Raw genomic sequence first — 23616 nt, 5'->3', positions numbered from 1 at the left:
CACATAAATCTCCTACACATAGACATATTGGATAATGAAGAAATCTTCAAAGACTACCCATGGGAAAGGTTATCATACATTCTAACATATCAGTTCTTGAAAAAAAAGCATCCTACAGTGACAAGGATGTTGTATACCTTCAAGGGTTTCCCTTAGCTTTGGTCTATTGGGCTTTTGAGAAAATACCAAGACTTTCCAATTGGGTAATTATAATAGGTAGCAATTTTTAGAATAATTATTAAGTATGTAGCAATATTTTAAAAAATTTGCAAATGTAGCAAAGTCTATCAGTGATAGAGTTCTATCGTTGATAAACTCTTATGGTTTATCAGTGATAGACCAATATTTGCTACATGGTCTATCAGTGATAGACTCCTATCATTGATAGATTTTGACAGATTTTGCTATATTTGCAATTTTTTAAAATGTTGCTATATACTTAATTATTTTGAATATAATTGCTACATTTGCAACTATCACTACAAGAGACGGGGGTACTCCCAACGCACAAATACGTCGGCGAAAATGCAAAGTACGTCGGGAAAGGATATCCTGACGTACAAAACGGCGTCGGGAAGAACGTCGGGAGAAATGCGTCGCGAGAGGCTTTCCCGACGCCGTACCAAATCGGCGTCGGGAAAGCCTTTCCCGACGCCGGGAGATGCGTCGGCATCGACGGCGTCGGGAAAACGCATCTCCCGACGTCGGGAAAACCTGTTTTCCGACGTTTTTTTTCCCGACGTAATGAACGTCGGGAAATATTTTTTATATATTTTTTTAAATATTTTATTTTTACTTTTTTCCTTATAATATTTTGCTCAAACATTCACAATGATGTTCGGATTGCTCAAAAAATTTCACGACGTTTTGGATTAAATTAAAATAAATTAATAAATATATAAACATAAATTAAAAAAATAGAATTAAAATTAATAATACGAATAAGTTGACTACAACAAAATATAGTTCTCAATATAGAAAAAACATAAACATAATGAAAAATCTCCCAACGAGGTACCGCAGAGCTAGGGATCATGTGGTGGTCCCTGTTGTGCACGAGTTAGGTCTTCAATCATCTTTTTCATAGCTTCCACTTGTAAAGCTAATGCTTGGTGATTTCTATCTTGTACTTCAATCTGTTCCAAAGCTTCATGAAGTTTAGCTTGTAATTCAATCTCTTTTTGTGTGGACTGCGAACAAGATGTCGACGAACTGCTTGCACTTGCCGTTCTGCGGGCCTTCGGCTTGGGTCCCCAACCAAGGCCTTTTGAGTAGCCTGGTCGTCTACCCAACACCTGATCGCATATCTCATCCTCAGAGAGTGGCTGACTACCCTCTGGGGTAGGCTGGGATTGGAGTTCCAGCATTTGATTCTGCAACAAATTTAAAAATTATGTTAGGTAATGCGCAAAAATATATAATAAAAGTGGATAATTAATAAGGGTATAACTTACATGCGCATCCTCGGCGGCCTGCGACACGAATGTCCCAGCTCGAACGTGTGTTTTCCGGAACAATTCCACACGATTGACCGGCTGCCCCTCTTCTTTCAGCGAGCTCATACTGTCGTTGTAGAAACGACTTGGACCCGCTACTATGATTGTAAGGCTGCTTCTGTCTAGCAGCCTTGTTTGTCCGTGATTGCTCCTACATTAAAACAATTATATTGTTTATTTCTTATACATATTAAAACTTGTTATCATAATTAATCATGACAAATACCTGAAATGCACAGCTGATATAATGGTCGCAGAGGAAGTGTCAATCCTCATCACGTCCAACCAATGCGTTTGGTGGGTTGGCACGAGCCTCCTCCGGGTCGCTGTACTTTTTGAAATGTCTATGACAGTCGGCCCGGAACTCTTTAAAGGTCGTGAGCATCTGATGCTCAACAAACCTGTTCATTGCTTGATCATTGAAATCAAGCACAAACAATCGCTGCACATTACAAACATAACACATTAGATTGGTTAAAGTTAGATATGTTTCAAATGAAATCATATATAAATGTGTAGTGCATTTAATTACCTGGAGGTCGCCCTTGACGACCTCAATGTATTCTCTCCCAACGTCCGCCCACTTAAGGCAGCAGACGGGAAATGTCTTTCGCACACACACGCTTATCGCCTGGCTGAAGCGAACGACGTGTGGAGAAATAGGCTTCTCCGCTCCAGGGGCGATCGTCATCGGAATGCGCCCATTTATTGCAACGTGGCGCTCTAACTCCAAGAGTCGAGACTGCGCACGTCTCCTAGGAGTCGGAGTCGTTTGTTGAGAAGAAGACCCTGCTCAATAAATAGACAATAATATATAAAGTTAGAAACCCCTACATGAAATATTTGTAAGTTAAAAATGAAGAAAATTCTTAGACTCACCCGTATTGTCGCCCACAGATGACGACCCTCCCGCAATGTTATCTAAATCCTCCTCAAACTGGAGGAACATATCGTCCGTCTCCATAAAATTTGATCGTCGATATGACATAATGACTATGGACATATAAAAAACAAACATTCAATAACCAAATACGAACAGAATCAAAATATATAAACTAGATATAAATATGTGCGTGCAGGATAGCATAACTGCAAAATATCTTCGCATCCTACAAACCCCTCCAAACTACAAAGGCTACCATAATTGCAGGATAGCCAACACAACCTAATTATTAACAACAAAATACTTCAAGCTATCCTAACTACCATCCCTTGATACCAGCAAATTCAAAACAAAAAAGGCTACCATAACTGCAGGATAGCCATCCAAAACATAAACAAATTCAAAACAAAAAAGCTACCATAACTGCAGGATAGCCATCTGAAATCAACAATAAAAATATTCAACACAAACAGGCTACCATAACTGCAGGATAGCCAAAACAAATCTTAACACACATATTACATTCCCAACTCAATTTAACTATTAACTCCCCTCCCCCCCCTCCAATTTTAATTTTCAATTCAACTATAAATCCCCCCCCCCCCCCCTCCCTTCCAATTTCAATTTTCAATTTTCAATTCAAATATAAACCCCCCTCCCAATTCAATTTTCAATTTAACAATAAACCCCCTCCCCCAATTCAACCCCCATTCAATTTTATTCAATTTTCTAAAACAAAAATCCTAAACCATTCAAATTTCAAATTTCAATTCAACCACAAATTACACACACTCTATACAAAAATACATTTAACAAACAAAAATCTATTCCAAAAGAAAATCTTAAACTAATTTTCATCAAAAAAAACCCTAAACTAATTTTCATCAAAAAAAACCCTAAAACATAAACTTAAACTAAATAATTTACATATTTCACTTACCTAAAGTGGCAGACGGCGGCGAGGAACAACGGCGAGGGCGGTCGGCGACGGACGGCGGCAGAACAAAAAGAAATTTGAACGACGGCGACTCTTCTCCTTTCTTTTTCTCCTCCTCTCGGTTTCGGTTCTGTAATTCACATAACTGAAACGAATTTAAAGGGGATTTCCTGACGCAGTGACGTGGCGTCGGGAAATCCCTCAAAATGCGTCGGGAAAAGGGGAATTCCCGACGCTCATTAAACCCCTTTTCCCGACGTTTCACGCGGCGTCGGGAAAAACCCCTATTCCCGACGTCGCTCCCGACGCACTGTTCACGGCGTCGAGAAAAACCCCTTTTCCCGACGTATTCTTGCCGACGCCTTCGTGGTGCGTCGGGAAAGATGGTTTTCCCGACGCATCTTCCGACGCGTTGTTGAGGGCGTCGGGAAAGCCCTTATTCTTGACGTTCTTTATGCCGACGTGCTCTTCGGCGTCGGGAATGCTCCATTTTCTTGTAGTGTATCCCTTTCCAATTTAGATGTTGGGTTTGGAAGAAAGCTTGCAATTGAAGGGTCACCAATTGTAACATGAGAATGTTTGGAAACAAGTGACTCGAGGACTCTAAAGATCAACATCTTTTAATTTGAGAATGTAAGTAAATTTATAGCATGCTTTATATATGTCTAACTAGATAGACAATGAAAGATTTCTATCCATGTCTATCTTGAATAGATGATGATATAAATCTATCACTGTTTATCAATATTTTTGCTACTTTTTCACAAATAATCTAATATTATTTTATTTGTAATTCTCCATGACACCACTAGACTCATCAAAAGAAGAGTCTCAAACAATTTTGAGATATTTCAAAAATATTAAGAAGCAAGAAAGAAAGAAAAAAAATGAAATGAAAAAAAATAATGAAACAAATAAAATCTTAAATGAAATAAAAGAAATCAGAAAAATCAAGAAAAAATAAAAACATAACAAATATTATTAAGACAAGAAATAAAATAAATAAATAACATGTTAACAATGGTTATGAGAAGTTTGAATGCTCCACCATCATCAGCCAAACTTCAGCAACAACAGAATGAGAAAGAAATTGCATATATAAAAGTCGTGGAGAAAAATAGACCACCTACTTGTAGCCTTGATCTTCTTGATGAAAATGAAAAAGTTAATACAATGGTTAAGTATGCAACAACACATTACCCTACGGTTAGTGTCTTATTCATTATGTACTCCTTTGTTTTGTTTGATGTTCCTTACTTTCCAAATAAAACACAATTATGTTGTTTCTTTTTCTTTATAGGAAACTATTATTTTGGAAACACAAAGTAGTTTGGAAACAATAGCAACTACAGATTTAGAAACACCCAAAACACAAATAAACACCCAAAACACAAATATTGCCGCAAGTTTAATTCTTTTCCAAATAATAAATATAATTTATATCGTATAGACAGATATAATTTACCTGTCTGGATGTGTTTTCTTCATGATATCTCTGAACATTCTTACTTTATGTGCTTGTAGATAGATGAAGAAGACGAAAAGAACAACTGGTTTATTCATTTAGGAACACCAAAAACACACGTATTCACACAGGTTTTAATTTGTTTAATATACAACTGGTTTCGCGATCGTTTATTTATATTAAACGATCGTTTATATATTTCACACGATTGTTCGTTTAGTTTACCCACATTTTAATTCTTTGCTACTCAACTTGTTTCATGATCATATATATATGTTATACGATCATTTATGTATTTTACACAATCGTATATACATATTTAAACGATCTTTTTATTGCACGACTGTCTACATTTTCTTGCACAATAATTTTGACAGCACATTCTTTTTTTACATTTAGATAATTGAATTTGAAGATGGAGAAAAATAAGAAGAAGTTGAAAATAGGAGCCAAGAAGACAAAACAAAACGAAGCCAGATTCAATTGGAAAATATTGTAATTGTTGAAGAAAAAAATAGAAAAATAAGGGAAAGAAAATGTAAAAGATACAACAAAAGGAAAACAAAAGTTGATTGAAGAGGATGATGTTGATAATAACTAAATTGAATAAGAAATTGACACTAATAGCAGTCAAGAGCATGCATCACAAGAAGTGGAAACAAAAGGAAACAAAAGAGAAATTAAATAAAAGCAAAAGGAAAATAATGGTCGTCAGCAAAAAAAGACAAAAGTTTCAAAATTGATATGGAGACAATCAATCTCAACACAAAAAGAAAACAACAAGAAAAACAAAAGAAGAATGTCAACTCAATAATACATTGATTCTGCTCCATCCTTTGACCTAAAAATTTCTCAATATTTTGGAGATGATTTATAATGTTTGTAAAGCTTCAAATCTTTAAATTTAACTTTTGAAAATTTCTTTATTTTATACTCGAGAAATCTGTATTTCGTTTCACTCTTTGTATCCTACACTATCTTGTAAAACGCATAAAGGAATCAATTACATTTATTACCACGATCGTTTATATTCAACAACACTATCGTTTAATCGTATAAATACATAGTCGCTTAAATAATATATTTCACGATCGCGTAAATTATACAACATTATCGTTTAACATTATATGTTTATATATATATTAAACAGTAAGGAGTGCGATTCGACATTTAAAAAAAGGCACGCAAATTTACAATATTGTCCCTTTGGTAAAAATCAACAATATACATACTACCTTTTTTGTTTTCCGTCACTTCACAATATACAAACACATTGATCATTTAGCTTTTCGTCTCAAAGATTTTCTATTTCATTCTTCTCTTCAACGTCAAAAGGTATGTTGCTGAACTTTTCATACTATAATGTTACGTTTCGTCTTCTTTATATTTCAAACGTTTCGACTTTTGTCTTAACAACTATCATTCTGTTGTTAAATTCTTATTCTCAAGCATTTCGGATTCGTTTAAACATTTATTCTAGAGATTGTTAAATGTTTCAATTTATCATTACTTGCTGATTAATTATATTACAAATGTCTTTCTATTTAGATTAAACAATTTATTACATCAAGTAAACGATAATTTAATTTTAGGGTTTATGGTTTAGTGTTTTATAAACGATCATGTACATAACGAAAATATATTATGATAATTATTTTCAGAATGATTGTACCTAGCGACAAATACTTTCATGCCACTGTCTCATGCCAAGTGCACAAGATTGGCATTCTTATTAAGGATAAACTAACCAAGGAACAGCTGCAGATGTTCCACAAAATAATTTTTGGTCCATTACTGAATGTCAACATGGTCTTCAACAGCTAGTTGATCCATCATTTCTTGCTAAGGCAGATACCTAAAGAAGCCAACGCAAATGGAATCTATTTTTCTGTTTTGGGGAAAAATGTTTGTTTCACCCAAAATGAATTCAACATCATAATCGGATTGTGGCCAACCAAAGTAACATTGGAGAAAGATTATGATAATAAGCGCCTACAAAGCCTTCTATTCGGATTAGAAAATAAGAAATAATAACATTCTTAGAAGTTGAGGAAATTTTCAAGAATTTTGAGTTTACGAATAATGATGATGTTGTGAAGGTTGCCTTGGCCATTTTTATTGAAACTGTGATGGTCGAGAAGGATAAAAAACGCAGTTTTATATGGATATTTTCAGAAGAGTTGATGATGAAGAAGTTTTTAAGAATTTTGATTTGTCAACTTTCTTCTACACTTGTTTGCTCAACAGTTTGAAGACAATTATACAAGGGAAAAAAGAAGCATACAATTTAAAGAAGGCAAAAGTTCCAAAGCAGTGGCATACTACAACATCAAAGACTACGTACTTGCTTTTCAGGTGATTTTTGTTTGTTTATACATTTTAATTAAATACAAACTAAACATATCAAAGTTTAACATATTTGTTTAAATGTTTTAGGTGTGGGCTTATGAAATACTATCAACTGCAAGTGAGCACCTAGTCACAAAAACAGTAAAGGATCAATCCCTAGAATATTAAGATGAAATTGTACACAAGCTCCATCTTACAAAATGTTGTAGAAGAACATATTCGACAACAAAAATGTAAGTAAAACTTGTCAGCGATCGTTTAAAAATATTGTACGATCGTTTACATTTTAACATATACAATCGATTAGCTTAATGCAATATCGTTGATATTGAATACCATATCAAGTATCATATTATTTTATAAATGATCGTTTAGTAGCTTAGTTTGATATACAATGTATTAACAATTCTTTGATTGTAACATTGCAGGCTGTTGTTCAACCTGAACTGAAGCTATCAACCCAAGAGAAAACTTTCATGGAGAGTCGAATTCGAGGGGATGATAACATGGAAATGGAGGATGATGAATCCATGCCAGATATTAACAACAGTGATACCAATACTTCTGATGATACAATGAACAATCAATTATTGGAGCAATCAACCTCATCTACACAACTATCACCACGAAGGAAACAAAGACAAACAGTGGCTGACCAATCTGAAATGCATCCAATAACCAACAATAAACGTTGTAAATCAAATAAATCCAATGACAAAGAACAACAAAGTCATTTGAAATCCTACAAAAAACTGAAAAATGATATAAAAGAAGTTCGTAAGAATTATCCACACTAACTTCTATAGTCTATAGGATGGATGACGCAATTAGAAAGCAGTATTTGAGTTGTCTGAAATGAAACAGATGCTGGAGAGATTGGTTCAGGTAAACTTTGTTTTCAGAACGTATTTCATTTATTAGTTGTTTAAATAAGCGATCGTTTAACTAAAATATCCGATCGTCTATCAAATTTCAACGATCGTTTATCACAGTCACATAATCGTTTAGATAGGATACAACATTGTTTACATTTATATACACGATCGTTTAATTTTATTTTTATTTTTATTTAATTTTAGTTTTCAGAAAGTAATTCGTTTATCAATTGTTTAAATAAACGATTGTTTAACTAAAATATCTGATCGCCTATCAAACTTCAACGAACGTTTATCATAGTTACACGATTGCTTAGATAGGATACATCATCGTTTACTTTTATATACACGATCGTTTAGCAATCAGTTTTTATTTTTATTTTTATTTATTTATTACAATCAAAATCAAAATCTAGGGAATGATGATACTCATCAGAATGACAATGATGATCATCAAAATAGAGAAGATATGATCAGCAATGACCAACCATATATTGAAGAACAACATACTGAAGAACTTAACGTGGAAACTCAAAGGTTAACATTTCATTCATAGTTTACTGCTTTATATTGTTGAAAATTGCTTACATTCTAAATAAGTAACAATTGTATTTTTTTCTTATTCTCATTTTTTTTCTCATTTTGTTTAGGGAACAAAAAACAACTTCACTTGAATATCAAGAGGAATCATGTAGTGATATTAGCATAGACGGCAGGGATGCAGACTTGCTATTGACTATAAAAGATTTATTGGATAATATAAATGCTCAAAGTCAAAAAGAAAAAGACCTACCAGAAATGATTACTACCCTTCCACTTATGAGCCAACCTCTTCCACTTTGTGAGATACTACCATCATCAAGTACTTTCAAACAACTTGCAATGGCTCCATTGGATCAAATTTTACAAATTCACGAAATGCCACCATTAATTTCAATTGTAAATTATGAAGAATGTCAACTGGTATGTATATACAACAACTGTGTAGTCCTTTGAATTAAGAGTTTGTTTCTTATCTAATATTTTGCATTGTAGAAAATATAAAAAAAATGATCAAGCAGTTACTTTGGTTGAGATAGAAAAAGAAAATGAACAAGTAACTGAGGAACAAAGTCTAACAATTGGAAATGTGAAGCAATCTACTTCAACTGAAAAAATAGAATCTCAATTAGTATGTATACACAACAATTGTGTAGTCCTTTAAATTAAGAGTTTGTTACTTGTTTGATATCATACATTACATAAAAAATTAAAACAATAGGTTAAGATACAAAAATATGACGAAGCAGTTACTTCGGTTGAAAATGAACCAGTAACGGAGAAACAAAGTTCTACAATTGGTTTAGAATTTATACTGGTATGTATATAAAAGAACTCTGAAGTACTTTGCATAAATTATTATTGTTTTTTATTTTTCTTAGTTAACATTGTGCGTTATAGAAAATAAATGAACAACAAAAACCAATGAAAAGAAGGAAGCTACGTAAAATAGCAAATAAAAAGGTGTCTGATCAAGATCAACAAGTTAATCCACCCACAACATCTACTGAGGTCATATTACAACCCACAATACTTGTCCCAGATGTCAAATTCAGAGATGTAGATAGATATGATCCCATGTGGCAAGTGGATCCAAAATTATGGAAGGCATACTTATCTTGGAAGAGATCTAAAAAAAACTCATGAAGAGATCGAGGACAATAGTGTCCACAACCAAAAAGAATGAATTTTTCAAAAAGCTTGAAGAAAACACATGGATACTAGGAGGCGCAAGTACTCTTTCCAAATTTTATTTTATCTATAAAACTGCACGATCGAGTACAATATACTTTATCTAACCAAACGATCATTTATATATAATACACAATTGCTCAGTAAGGAAAAGAATGTTGTAAATGATCACTTGTATTTGCTAAACGATGGCTTAAACTATCGCTTCTATTCACTAAACGATCGTTTGATTTTTTTTGTAGACCATGGATTTGCTATTGTACCACTTGCAGAAAAAAAATGTTGCATATCAAGCCACTTTGCAAATATACTTTTAGAGTACTAGGTTCGGCGTTTATGGTAAGTTGTTATTCTTTAATTTTTTTTTTCTATAGAAGTTAAACTGCATAATTATATTTTGACTAAATTTTTTACTTGTTCTTCAAGACTGGAATCAATAAAGAACACTGCATAGTTAGGCAACGGCTTTTTGATAATCATGTGCTGACAGCAGACAATAAGGAAGCTGAATGGACAGACACAACAACACAATTAGCACTATGGACAGAACCAGATTTGGATACTATTTTAATTCAGCTCTTAGTGATTTCCAAGATAAGAAAAGGTGGGGAGATGTCAACTACGTGATTGGCTGCATCAACATAAAAGAACACTGGTTGGCTGTTGCAGCTGATATGAGGAAATGCAAGATCTATGTATTCGACTCAACGCCAAAATATGTTGAACAAAAACTTGTTGATGCAGCTCTTGAAATGCCTGTACGATGCATCCCCTTACTGGCAATTGCAATTGGAATACATGTGCATTCAAAACGTTTTAAATATGGCCCTTGGACAGTAATGAGATCAAATACCACATTACAAAAAGGTCGTTCATTAGATTGCGGGATTTTTTATGCCAAATTTATTGAATGCCTTGTAACAAATGCTGACCATGATTGTCTAACTATATATGGATAACATGAAACTGTTTAGACAACAGTATGTACTAGAACTTTGGGCAAATAAATTCTTTTGGTAAATAAATATATATTTGGTTCGTGTACATGTTCAGTTTTTACTTTTTAATTTTAATAAACTTTGATGTTTGTATTTGTTTAGATAGATATCACAAAACAATTGTATAAAGATATAAAAACATTCGTGTAGAGAAATGTAAAAGATCGTGCATATATCTTTAAGTGATCGTTTAGTAAAGTCTAAACAATCTTCTTAATACACATAAACAATATTAAGTGATCGTTTATATATACCACATTAATATCTAAACGATCGTGAATTTTTCGATTAAACGATCATGTAAAATATCATGGACTACCATCCACTTAAGTCAAACCGATTTCCTAAACGTACATTTAAAGAATATTAAGCGATCGCTTATATGTATTACATTAATGTAAAAGATCGTGCATATATCTTTAAGCGGTCGTTTAGTAAAATCTAAATGATCTTCTTAATACACATAAACAATATTAAGCGATTGTTTATATATACCACACTAATATCTGAACGATCGCGAATTTTTTTATTAATCTAAACGATCATGTAAAATATCATAGACCACCATGCACTTAAGTCAAACCAATTTCCATAACTTACATGTGAAAAATATTAAGCGATCATTTATATGTATCACACTAATGTCTGAATGATATTAACTCTCCATCAAATTTAATATCAAACGTGTATACATAAGAATGAAAGAGAGAGTACGCATTGCCATTAATTGTTCAAACCTTGCTTACAAGTCCTACTATTATGTCCTTTATGATTATAATTGGAACATCTAGTTGAACTATTAAATTCGCCAATAGATGGAATTCTTTGTTTTCTTGGTCTTCCAGCTTGTCGTTTAAAGACTGGAGGTAATATTGTCATGACATAATCTACAACTCTCAAATCAAAATGAGATCTAACAGGCTGAATACAACCATTGTACGTTGCTGATAGTGTTTCTCTATAATAAAACTTAGATACATAAGAATAGGTATCTAAATTAAGCATTCGTAGAATATCAAGAGCATGTGCACAAGGAATTTCTTCAACATTCCATACTCGGCAACTACAACATCCCACATTTAACTTCACAATAAACTGTTGATTTTCATCCATTATCTAGTATTCAATCAAACTTATTGGATCAACCTAATACATAACAAAATAAGGATAATTAATAAAATAATAAGAAATAGATTTCAATCTCTGTATACATCAGATATATATAGATATCAATCTATCAGTGCCTATCTGAGATATGAACAGATAAATTGCTATCTTTATCTATCGGATAGACAAAGATAACAATCTATCTCTAACTGTTCGAGATAAAAAAAAATTCTTACGAATAATCTTCTCGACTTTTCATGTTCTAAACGTAAAATATTCTCAACCCACGAAGTCAAATGACTCTTCATTGTAGAAGCAGCTTTACTTCGTTCATAAACCACTTTTGCAATACATCCCTAATTGAACAAAGCATCGTAGCCACAGGTAGTTCTCTAAAATTTTTAAACACCGAATTTACACTTTCTACATAATTTGATGTCATCATTCTATACCTTCGTCCACGTGAATATGCCCGAGACCGCTTCTTAAAACCAACACTTCTAAAATAATCTCTAATATTTGGACAAACAGACTCCATGCATCTCATGTGATATTCAAATTCTTCAACAGTGTAGGCATAAGCACAACTAAAGAAATACTTATTAAGTAGTGGATCCTTATAATGGAGTTTCAAGTTACTTACAAGATGTTTTGTGCACACACAATACTCAACATCAGGAAACACGTTTAAAACTCCTTTGGGGATGCTAAGATACCTATCAGAAACAATGACAAAATTAACCTGCTCTGAAAAACTACCTCATATCTTCTTAAAAAATCATGTCCATGATACATCACTTTCAGATCTACAATATGGCAAAAGCAAGAGGGAAGATTTGATTGTTACCATCTTGTGATGAGGCTGTTAATAGGATGCCACCAAACTTACACTTCAAAAATGTCCCATCAACAAAAATAATAGGTCTACAATATTTCTACCCCTCAATTGATGCACCAAAAGCCATAAAGAAAAACTTGAAATGACCACTATCATCCATTTCTAAAGCAGTGCATATATCTATAATAATTAAAAACACATTTCTATCAGCACAAACAAAAAAGAACAAAAAGAATATGAAAGATGCTAATATTGGTCTATCTAGATAGACTGTGATATTAGTCTATCCACATCTATCTGCAAATGAATTTAAATTTGATATACAAAACTGATCATACATGGGTTAGATTCAACCAATTTATCAAAGAATCTAGGAATCAATGCATACGATTCAACTGTGTCACCATGTAATATCTTTACCATATGTTTTTTCGCCCTCCAAGCTTTTTAGTAACTTATTTTATTAACTCCAAAATTTGTACGAGCCTTATGCACAATCTCTTTAGGAATGGAACGATCAGTAGACATGAATCTAAAATCATCTTTCAAACAATCGCCAATTATTGTTGAAGAAACTTGCATGTGAGAACTTTTAGCAGTACTCAATGAACAATCATGGTCAAAAGTGTATTTTCTTAGCATCCACAAATCACTCTTCTTATAACGAGATGCCCTTACATACCATTTGCAGCCTTCTTGCAAACATCTAAATTCAAAAGACCTCAAATTTGATACTGTATTCCTATATTGAAAGTTGTTCTTCACTGTTATTATGCAAAAACACTTTGAAAGCACTTCTTTACTTTCAAATAAATTTTTTTCCTTCAAATCAGAATAATAAAAGTTGTCTCTTATAACTTCATCATTTGAAACGGAAGAAGAAAAACTTATATTCAGTGACATATCAACATTCTCCCGTACACTACTAGATGAAGAAGACATTCCCAAAAAATTAACACTTACATGGGCAACTAATGGATGTCTACTAGTTGCATCTTTAGCAAAAACTAAATACCAAGCAACATCATTGTCCTTCTTTATTGGCACCACAGTTTGAACATTACTTTTACCAAAATCAAGTAAAACAGATAATTCTACTGATTCATCCAATTCAAGTTGTTCACATGTCAAAGCAACTAAAGAATTAAAGCTGACTCGCATATCTACCAAAATTCTGGACACTAAGTAATTCTCATAAACATTGCAGTCATTCCATTGACCTCCATAAAAAACAACAATAGGAATAGACATTCTAATCTTGAAAAAAAATATAATTAAGTATTTAAATGTAATTAGAGAATACTAAACGATCGTGCAAATAAGTAAATAAATACTAAACAATCGTTTAACACCAATAGACGATCGTATATAATAAATTAAATCATCGTATAGAATAAGCTATAGATGATCTTTTAAAGACACTGATCGTTTAAATAATCGTATTAAATTTGATACACAATCGTTTAAAAACGCTGATCGTTTAAACCATCGTATTGATTTTGATACACGACCGTTTAAAGACGCTGATCATACAAAATATTGAAAATTTTCGTGTTCATAAAGATGAATGATCATGTTCATATAGCAAAACGATTGTCTGTATATTGCTAAACGATGATGTTGATAGAGGTAAACGATCAAGTAATTCAATAAAAATTATCGTGAAAAACTTCAAACTATCGATCTTCATAATGAAATATACAATTCTTATAATGATTCTTAAAAATTCAAAACGAAAAAAAAACTTTAAATTCTTACAGACAAAAAACAAAAACGACATTCATACTGAAATATAAATTCTTAAATCGACATAAACAGTACCAAAATCTTCAACGATCTTCATAACCAAATACAAGATGTCTTACAGTAATACCTACATATTCTAAACATTCTATCTTCACTCCGAAATATATAATTTTGAACGAAATTTTATAATCAACTAAATAGTTCAAAGAAAAAACACTATTTAGAATACTCACCAAAACCAAAATCACTGAGACGATATTAACAGAGCAATATAGGACCATCTGTCCAAGATGACAAGAAGAGAAACGATGTTTTCGAAGATGATGAATATGAGAGCAAACGTTGTCGAAAATTACGAAAAAGGTAAAGAATGATCACGATCAAAAATATATAAAAGACGAGATGAATAACTTGAAAACGACGATTGTGAAAAAATCGGAAAAAAGAAGAACATCAAATTTTTCATTTTTTTTTAAATTTAATTACCATAAACTATGCTCACTTCAACAGTTTAATTATATATTAATTATATAATACATAGTTATGTACTCCAACTGCGAAATCGATTATACAAAGTTTTACGTGAGAAGAAAATACAAAGTGTTATGTGAAAAAACATATTTTTAATTCTTTGATAGAAAAAATTAGAGTTATCATAATATAAATGAGTAATTGCTCAAAATGAACCAAACCCAAAAATATAAAATAACTATTTAGAAAAGATTATCGTTTTTAATAAAAAGAAGTAATTTTAACTTTATAGTACACATCCAAAATATCAAACATTGAGAATGATATAAAATTTTGATTCTGTATGTAAGCATGGTTGGAAGCAAAAGAGAAAATGAAAAATTATTTAGCTTAAACAAACTTCTACTATAGAGATATGACCAAAAAAAGTTTTAAAATAAAAAATAAGATGTACATGATTGCAAGTTCCAAGCTCTGTGATCAAATACTTGCGTTGCACGATTGTAAAAATAAGAGTAATTTTTGTTTTGGAATCTTATTTTATATGATCTAAAAAAAGATTTTTTTGATCATATAAAAACTATTTGGTATGGGTATATCAAGAGATATTTTGTAAATAAGTAAATTTATAAAAACTATTTAAATTAAGGATTAAACTAATTAAAGTTAAATTTACTACAAAAGATATAATTTGTTTGATCATGTGGACAATATGTTTTTACGAGAAAGGTAACCTGCTTTAAAAGACAATTGAAACAAGGACAGTAGAGTAAAGTTGTCTTAAGAAAATTACGTAAATACACTGCTATTGTACAAAGAGGGCTGAAACATTGATGGAAGAATTGAAACAAAAATTGCATTAAACATGTATAAAATAACATGCTCTAACAAATCACATCAAAAATTACACAACTCAAAGGTGCATAGAATTTGCATAAAGAGCAGTCAAAAGTTTGTGTAAATTATAAGATCTTTCTATAGAACCTCCAACAGTTACAAAGACTTGAAAATCAATAAAGAGAAAAATAAACAATTTTCAACTCTCATCACTGCAAAAACCATCACTTCAGCACTGAAGTATGAGCTAAAAAGAGAGAATAAATTATCAAATTCCATTTTCTATACATATTTCCCCTTCGATACCGATACCATCAATAAAAATTACACATATTCCTGGCTGATTAGTTATTTACATTCTATGAAGGAATTCAGTTAGTTAAAAAATCATACCGATAAAAGAAACATGATGGGAGGGAGAACGAGAGAGAGAGAATGAGATATGGAGAGATAATTTTCTAGCCTTCTACCTTCGTTTGAAAAACCGAAGAAGAAATGCTACTTCAAACTACAACTCAAGAACAGTCTAGGAAATGAAGAAGAAGAAGATAATGTTACATGTGGAAGGTATCCATCAAATGAACGCCATAAAGAAAACTGAGGAAAACAACCAGTCCTGCAAATCGCTCATATTTATATATCAGACCCCATTGTTTGTTATGTTACAAAAGTTCATTCCACCAATTTTTTTTTTCTTTTTTACATTTGCTTCCACATACCCTAAAACTGGTAAATTCACCCTCATCAGAAGCTACTCTGCACGAAGAAAGAAAAACTATCATACATTCAAAAGGGTCCAGGAAAAACCAAATATGAAAAGACAAGAGAATAAGAAAAAAATTAAAGCTCAGCTAGGATACTACTGTCTCTAAGGCATGCATTATACTACCAAATGGAATTGTGAAGAAACTTATTTAAATGGTAGTTTCAGCATGTTCCATCTGAATGGATTTAGCTTCCCTACAAGTAAAGGTTGAGAAGAGCAGATAAATGTTTGCAGAGGTATCGGCTGGACTCGGTTGACCCCAAATTTCTAAAGATATATGCCCTACTAAACGTAGCATACTTCAGGCGAACACAACAGACATTAAGGTACAATTACTACAAATGACAAAGAAATCAAGACAAAAAAACAGAAACACTTCAAAAGAAAACTCGAATAAAGAAACACCTAGCAAAGAAAGACTTCAAATAACGGCCTTTTTTATTAGGCACTTGATTTAGTATTCAATTAATACGCATGCTTAGTCCCTTCTCCTTTACGATTGCATTCCAAGTTTCATCTTAAGAGAATACCAATTGTTAAAGCATCAGACAAAAATCCATACAACAAAGATGACAAAGATGAAAGAAAATCACCCAATACTCATACCAAGATTAAGAAGAAAAAGAACTATATTTCTAAACTCAGAATCAAAAGAAGCCTATAAATACATAAACAAAATTTCAAATCACTATCTAATTAAACAAATCTAGAATCCATTTTTTCCAAACACATACATCAAAAAGACAAAATCAAGGTCAAGGTGGTTATTCCATAAAAATACCCAAGGTGCATATACGTGTGTGTATATACACACACACACACATATATCCACACATATGTTAGAGGTCATTTAAAATATCATAAAAAATTAATGTCAATTTTTTCATCTCTGAAATAGCTTGGTCTTCTTTAATCGCCCTCATCTCTCAGCCACTCTTATCCTTCTCAATTCCATAACAAGTCTTTTAGTTTGGGTATTGCAACTCCACCATGGCCACAGGCTCACAGGTGCAGCTAGCAAAAGTTGAAAGAGAACTAAAGTATGTTTCCTATATAGAAGGATGGTTTTAAATTTAACACCCAGAGTTTTCCATCGACTCTAGACCCCATGGTAGTAACTTAGTTCAGTGATGCATTTTTTTTTTCTGAAGCTAGTCCATAAGTTTTCCTAGTCACCCTTGAAGGGATGATCCAAGACACAATCGGATCCATTCCATAGTGTCACGAGAGAGAGCTAAGTTCCATCTAAAGGCACTGAAAATTTCTGTCCATAAAGCACGAGCAAATTGGCAGCGAAAAAAGAGATGGTTCACTGATTCAAAGCTATTCTGATGTAGACGACACCAATAAGGAGATCAAGAAATCCACGGGCATCTTGCTTAGCCGGTCCATGGTATCGACACAAATTGGGATGGAGATTCTAACTTCTAGTCTTCTGGTCCAAAATATGTCTTAAGTAGTTGAGTTATGCTTCAGTTAGCTAGTTAAATAATATCTTATCCAATTGTTTTAGACTGCTCAATGATATAGAATTGTTTTTTAATCATTGGGACCTTTTTCTACTTTACAACGAGAGTTTTCTTTTCTCTTGTCTTGTTTGAAACAACCAGACACACTGGTTCTACCATCTTTTGGCCCCACATGCTCTAAAATTCTACAACCAGACTTCGATCAAAACTTTCCTAACATTCCCCCGGGACCTTCCGCCCAACCTTGTAAAAGCCTATGCCTACAGAAACCATAATACCTCCTTTCTACCTCCTAAACCCACTAGATAGAGAAGCAATTCCAATCTACAAACCACTACAAATTGATAACTTTTCCACACACAGTACTATCATTAACCACAGACCCTGCAAAAGCTCCACTAAAGTATACTACACCAGAGAAAAAGCTTTCGTGCAATCTAATGTAAAAAGGAACTTTGGTCTAGGAACTTTCCAGGAACCCTTCAAAAAACTAGAGGAAGAGAAACAACTTAATTTCCACAATACAACAGATAAAAATACATGGAATCTCTTGCATTTTGAAAAGAAAAAAAATTAATTAATTAATAATTATTAAATATAAATTTTAAAATTTAAAAAAAAAAATAAAAATTAAAAAAAAAAAAAAACAAACCTTAATTTCTTTTAAGGCATTCTATAGAGCCTGGGAGACACTGGGCATGCTAAGTTCCAACCCTCTTTGATACCTAGTCCAGCACATTTTGAAGTTATACTCCTAAGTAGCCAACTATAGTTGAGATGTCTTTTTGTAGACTCTTAATGAAAAAGTTTCAATTTATATGGTAGATGGGTGTCAATGCTTCTGTATGCGATCCTATAGGAGCAACAGTATTCCGAAGCAACTTTTCAAAATTCGCAGACTTTTTGTAGTTAGTTCTAGGACTGCCTTTTTTAGTTGGACTTCATTTCTTCTATGTGTGCATCTATTTTTCTCAATGGAAGTCCAGTTTCGTATTAAAAGAAAAATCATCTCCAAATGAAAAGTAAAATGACAAAAAACCATGAATGCAAAAAAACTTTAATCAAATGAAGAACAATTGAATATATAATATATTTGAAAAATATAAATATACCTCAAGTATTTTTGACAACATTAAGTGAAAATTCCACCAATCTTTCTACAACCATACGAGGAAATAAATGACCTAGATTATTCCACAATGTCAGCCAGCTACCTTTATCACTCCCATTTCTTCAATTTTTGAGGCCTTATGCTGCATAAATGAAATGCAGAAGGCTTTTAGTAGGATAACTATAAATTGAAAAGTCAAAACATGGATTAAGAAGATAAAAGTTGACCCGGATAATTGCTCCACAGTGCAAGCATTCTAGAGCTGAAAAAAATGGACTTCATATTACCTTACTTTTTTTGTGCCTATGAATGTCATTAATATCATCTTCCCCATCGTGCTTCCTTTTCTGAAAATTAAGAGAAGTTAGAAATTAAGAACCAGCTTATTTGGCTACATGCACAACAATTGTATATTAGTTTGGTGGTGAAACACAAAAAGACTACTTTAGGAGAGAAAATATGGTACAAATCAATTAACTTTTCAATTCCCCGGCCTCAGGGCAAAACTATGGGTTTGATAGTCTAGATCAAACAGAAAAAGAAAAAAAATCAGTGAAAGGGGTAACCTTGTAACCTTAACAACAAACTAGGAATTGGGATAAACTGATAAGTCCATAATGTTAATGTCAATGACAATCTACCCCTGGACCATCCCACTGTTATCAAATCTTGGTAGTTGGTATTTTACAAGGGAGCTGGAAAAGAGTAAATGTTTTCCAACCTTTTCATGATGCTTCTTAGAATGATCAGCACCAGAATCTTGATGGCCACTTTTGTCTTTCTTCTTGTCCTTGTCTTTATCCTTACTCCTGTCTTTATGTCGATGCTTGTGCTTCTTATGCTCTCTATCCTTCTCCTTATCCCTATCTTTGTGCTTCTTGTGCTTTCTGTCTTTATCTTTGGACTCGCTTTTTGACTTCCCTGGAATAGTAGGAACACCCTTCTCGGCCTAACCAAAGAAAAAGAAATGGACCCATCACTTGCAGAGAAAAGAATCAGGATGAGAAATGCTGATAATCAGACCCGTTGCCTTGTTAACATCTAAGTTCTATCTGCTGGAAGAAAGCTGAAGAAAGTGGCTCATTTTAACAATTCTAATAATAGATTTCTTACAGAAGGCAGATCAACAGGACCAGTTTCCCTCAGTTGGAAGGCTTCTATGAGAATATCTTGATCAAATGGCTGTATACGGGCATTAGTCTCTCTAGGGTAAGAAGTATTCTGTATGAGTTGATTCAACTGCATCCCTTCTCCTTTTCTAATTTCTGTGTCTCCAACCACGTTATGAAGATAATGTGTGTCTGAAATTGACAATGGAAGTGACTTCTTGCAGAAAAAATCATGGTGAGGCAACAACTTGTAGTGACTTATAAGATCCACAGCACCAGTTAGTTCCCTAGGTCCTAAAGGTACAAATAAAAATACACCGAAATTCAGGTGACAAGATTATAAATATCAATAGAAAATGAACAAGATGGATCAAAAAACAGTATAACTTGTACTTCCATGTTCCTTTCAATTACATTGAAATCAAAGCAATAAAAACAATATACTAACAAAAGAAAGAAAAAGCTAAGTGATAAGAAAAAATCAATTGAAGATTTAAAATGTACAACATGAAGAGACAAAAGAAGTTATAGTAATTATATTCATAAAACTAAACAAAAATGAAGAAAGAATTGTTTTATTTTATTCCGGGGGGTAGAAGGACTGCAGAGGTAACATTGAACCATTGCAGAGAAAAACCATAATTGCTTTAAAGAAAACAGAGAACCTTGAAAGATTCATTCTCTTCAGAAATCTTGAAGATCTTAAAATGAAATTCTCATGGCATGGCATAGACCATATGCAATTTTAGGTGGAAACTGCAATGAACACTCTGTCTCAGAAATCCTAAGAGTTTAGCTCAAAATTGGGTACAGAACTCATTCACTTACTGCAATGAACACTCCGTTTCAAAGTTTTTTCAGTACAAAATCCAAAATTTAAGAAACTTCAAGTCCTCAATTACAGAAAGTCCTTTCTTGTCTCACTTTGAGCTTCCAGTTATAGAAAGACCTTAGTAAGACGTGGCCATTTCATTGCTCAAGCCTAAAAGAGAGACTAAATAAAGAACTATCAAGTCATCATAGCTCACTCCCAACATCTAGTGTTCCTTAGACTAAATTCAGACATGAAGAAAGATTTAAAAGTTTTAACAGTATTGAAGAGATTAACAACTATATCTTCCTTTGTGGTAGAAAAAGATTTAGGGTAGAAGAAGAATGATACGATTCGAACACTGAAGGTGATTAATATGAGCTTTTAGTTAATATAATCAAGAAGAAAGATAGGAAATATACTGAAACAATTCCAGAAACTAATGAAAGTTAGACATTGACAGAAAGGAAATGAGAGGCAAGGATGGCTTCATGAAATATTGGTGACCCTTTCCACTCAGTCAATCTCACAAGAATCTTCTATAAAATATGGGCCCAAGCGGCCCAACAGGGGACAGGAATTCCTCCAAGGGATAAGTAAAAAGAGAACAGGTCAGAATTACACCCCCATACAAAACTCAACTCCAACTCCTCCAAAATACAGTTGCAACTTGCAATGTTTGGAAAGGATTATAAAGGGAAAGGAGAAGAGCAGACCTCTTTGTCTGTCTCTAGTTGGCAAAGTGTTAACAACTAGAACATGGTTTCACCCAAGGGCATCTTTTCAGGGAAAGGATTATAATGTTCTCAGGTACATAGAAGATAACACAAGGGCATGTTTTCACCCAAAAAAGGCATGTCATTTAGGATAATATAGTATCATCAGAAAACATCTAGAGATTTCTAAACGTAAAACCATCAAATGTATATACCCAGCAATGCCACACTCTTTAAACATGCCATTGTACAGGGGAGAAGGGACTAAATTGACAAAATATATCAACAGTTACCTCGGCCAAATTTCTTATCTTCAGATTCCATGTATCACTCTTCCTTGGAACAATGTAACATTATAACTGCAATCATAAAACCCCAAAAAGTAGTGAGATTATAATTCCGAGCCAATAATCATAAAAATGCTTTGAACAATCAAACAGAGAAGGCTAAAAACCCATGGCTTATAAAAAAGAAAAAGGAAGTGAACCAAATCTGGGTTTTCTTTCGTACGAGTCAAACAAAGGAATAACGCACAAATATGCAAACTCCATTGGACATACTCATAAAACAAAAAAAATATATAGGATTTATGAATACATACAAGATGTGTTATCACTAAACGGTTTGTTTAAAGGAGGAAGTAAATATAATTAGCCCAACATAAGCGTAGCTTAGCAATACTCCATCCTTGAGGTTGGAGGTTCAAACTCGCATACCCCACCATTTTTTTACTAGAAGAAGTTAATTTAATAGAACTTGGAGGACTAATTGGGTCACTACAAAAAAAAAAAAAAAATCTAATATAGAAAAACATCCAGAACATTTTGTAAGTTTGTTAGCAAATCCTGCACACAACAAATCCAAAATTTGAGCCATAAAATCTATCCAAAAACCATAAACTAAAAGAGATACTGGTTACAATTTTGGAAAGAATTGTATCGAGAAGACAAAACAGAAACTAGCCAAATCCCTTTATTGACCACGCTAAAACCACTCTCATCCAAAAGAAAACAACAAACCCATCTGAACTCGAAGCCAATAATAAAACAAGCAGGAAACATAATTTCAGAAGAACCCCCAACCCCAGCCTCCAAAAAAAACGTCTCCTTCTTCAAATTCAACGAGAACCAAAAAACGAAAAATTCGAAACACCCAATTCAGCTCAAGCAGCAAAACACCCAAGAGTGGCAGCAAAAAACCCTAGAGACACCAATCAATCACAGAACTGAAAACCCCGGGATTGAGGGGGGAGGGGAAAAAAGAAAAAGGGCAGTGCTTAAAACCAGAAACAACTCAAAAGCAATCCATTCTAGAAACAAAGAAAAGAAAACGAACCTGGCGGGAAAGGGTAGAAGAAAAGGAAAGAGGCGCCGGGAAAGGAGAGGGGATTGAAAGAGCGATCGAGAAAAAAGGGTGATGAGGATCGAATCGAGGAATGAGATGAAATTGAAGGGAAAAGGGGCTGAAGAATGGTGTGTGAGGAGAGTGAAGAAGTAGCTCCGGCGGCCGGGAACGGCGGAGAGAGAAAAAGGGAGGGGAGAGAGAGAGAGAGAGAGAGAATTGAGATCGGGGAAGAAGAGAGGAGAAGAAGAGAAGAGGGGCAGTGAATAATACTGCAAATAACCCTTTGCCACATCTACAAATGGACCGTACAGTGGACTTTTAATACAAATGGTCAAGGGCTTCCCTTGCAACTTCCCCCTTTCCTTTCCTTCCCTTTCCTTTTGTGTAAATTGTCATTTTTATTTTGAGCTTTTTTTAAATAAATTTTGTATTTGAAATTTTATTTTAAATAACACAAAATTTCTAAAATTATTTTTTAAATAATAATTTTTTTAATAAGATTTGAATTTGATTTCTTTTAAAATGTTACATTTTTATTTTTATTTCAATTTTTTTCT

General features: G+C 33.1%; 2 protein-coding genes across 9 annotated transcripts; both read right to left on the bottom strand.

Moving 5' to 3' along the window:
- Positions 1 to 1010: 1010 nt before the first annotated feature.
- LOC127148186 (uncharacterized) lies at positions 1011 to 1577 on the bottom strand. Its single transcript, XM_051081362.1, has 2 exons — positions 1455 to 1577; positions 1011 to 1373 (listed from the first exon to the last, which is right to left on the bottom strand). The coding sequence occupies exons 1-2, from the start codon at positions 1560 to 1562 to the stop codon at positions 1026 to 1028; spliced, it is 456 nt and encodes a 151-aa protein (XP_050937319.1). The 5' UTR covers positions 1563 to 1577; the 3' UTR covers positions 1011 to 1025.
- Positions 1578 to 16331: 14754 nt separating this feature from the next.
- LOC103489709 (mediator of RNA polymerase II transcription subunit 19a-like) lies at positions 16332 to 23358 on the bottom strand. Of its 8 annotated transcripts, none has more exons than XR_007823158.1 (8): positions 23051 to 23356; positions 22009 to 22074; positions 20193 to 20482; positions 19801 to 20028; positions 19367 to 19426; positions 19081 to 19221; positions 18621 to 18693; positions 16332 to 16484 (listed from the first exon to the last, which is right to left on the bottom strand). XR_007823158.1 is itself a non-coding variant. In XM_051088814.1 (8 exons), the coding sequence occupies exons 2-7, from the start codon at positions 22037 to 22039 to the stop codon at positions 18670 to 18672; spliced, it is 672 nt and encodes a 223-aa protein (XP_050944771.1). In that variant the 5' UTR covers positions 22040 to 22074; positions 23051 to 23357; the 3' UTR covers positions 16332 to 16489; positions 18621 to 18669. The 8 variants fall into 8 exon arrangements, 4 of the variants coding, with proteins under 4 accessions (XP_050944771.1, XP_050944807.1, XP_050944749.1 ...); XM_051088814.1 differs by having other exon boundaries at positions 16332 to 16489; positions 19183 to 19221; positions 23051 to 23357; XM_051088850.1 differs by having other exon boundaries at positions 19183 to 19221; positions 23051 to 23357.
- Positions 23359 to 23616: the final 258 nt, after the last annotated feature.

The sequence above is a fragment of the Cucumis melo genome, chromosome 1, assembly GCF_025177605.1.
Source record: "Cucumis melo cultivar AY chromosome 1, USDA_Cmelo_AY_1.0, whole genome shotgun sequence".
Lineage (NCBI taxonomy): Eukaryota > Viridiplantae > Streptophyta > Magnoliopsida > Cucurbitales > Cucurbitaceae > Cucumis > Cucumis melo.
This window is presented reverse-complemented; position numbering and strand designations above follow the sequence as displayed.

Bases quoted from the DNA above. Each gene is read 5' to 3' on its own strand.
- LOC127148186 (XM_051081362.1), bottom strand. From the start codon at position 1,562: ATGAGCTCGCTGAAAGAAGAGGGGCAGCCGGTCAATCGTGTGGAATTG. The intron at 1,374-1,454 runs GTAAGTTATACC...AATTTGTTGCAG, and splicing joins AGGCCGCCGAGGATGCGCAT to AATCAAATGCTGGAACTCCA.
- LOC103489709 (XM_051088792.1), bottom strand. From the start codon at position 22,039: ATGGAATCTGAAGATAAGAAATTTGGCCGAG. The intron at 20,483-22,008 runs GTAACTGTTGAT...TTGTACCTTTAG, and splicing joins AGATAAGAAATTTGGCCGAG to GACCTAGGGAACTAACTGGT. The intron at 19,222-19,366 runs GTAATATGAAGT...TCATTTATGCAG, and splicing joins ATAGGCACAAAAAAAGTAAG to CATAAGGCCTCAAAAATTGA.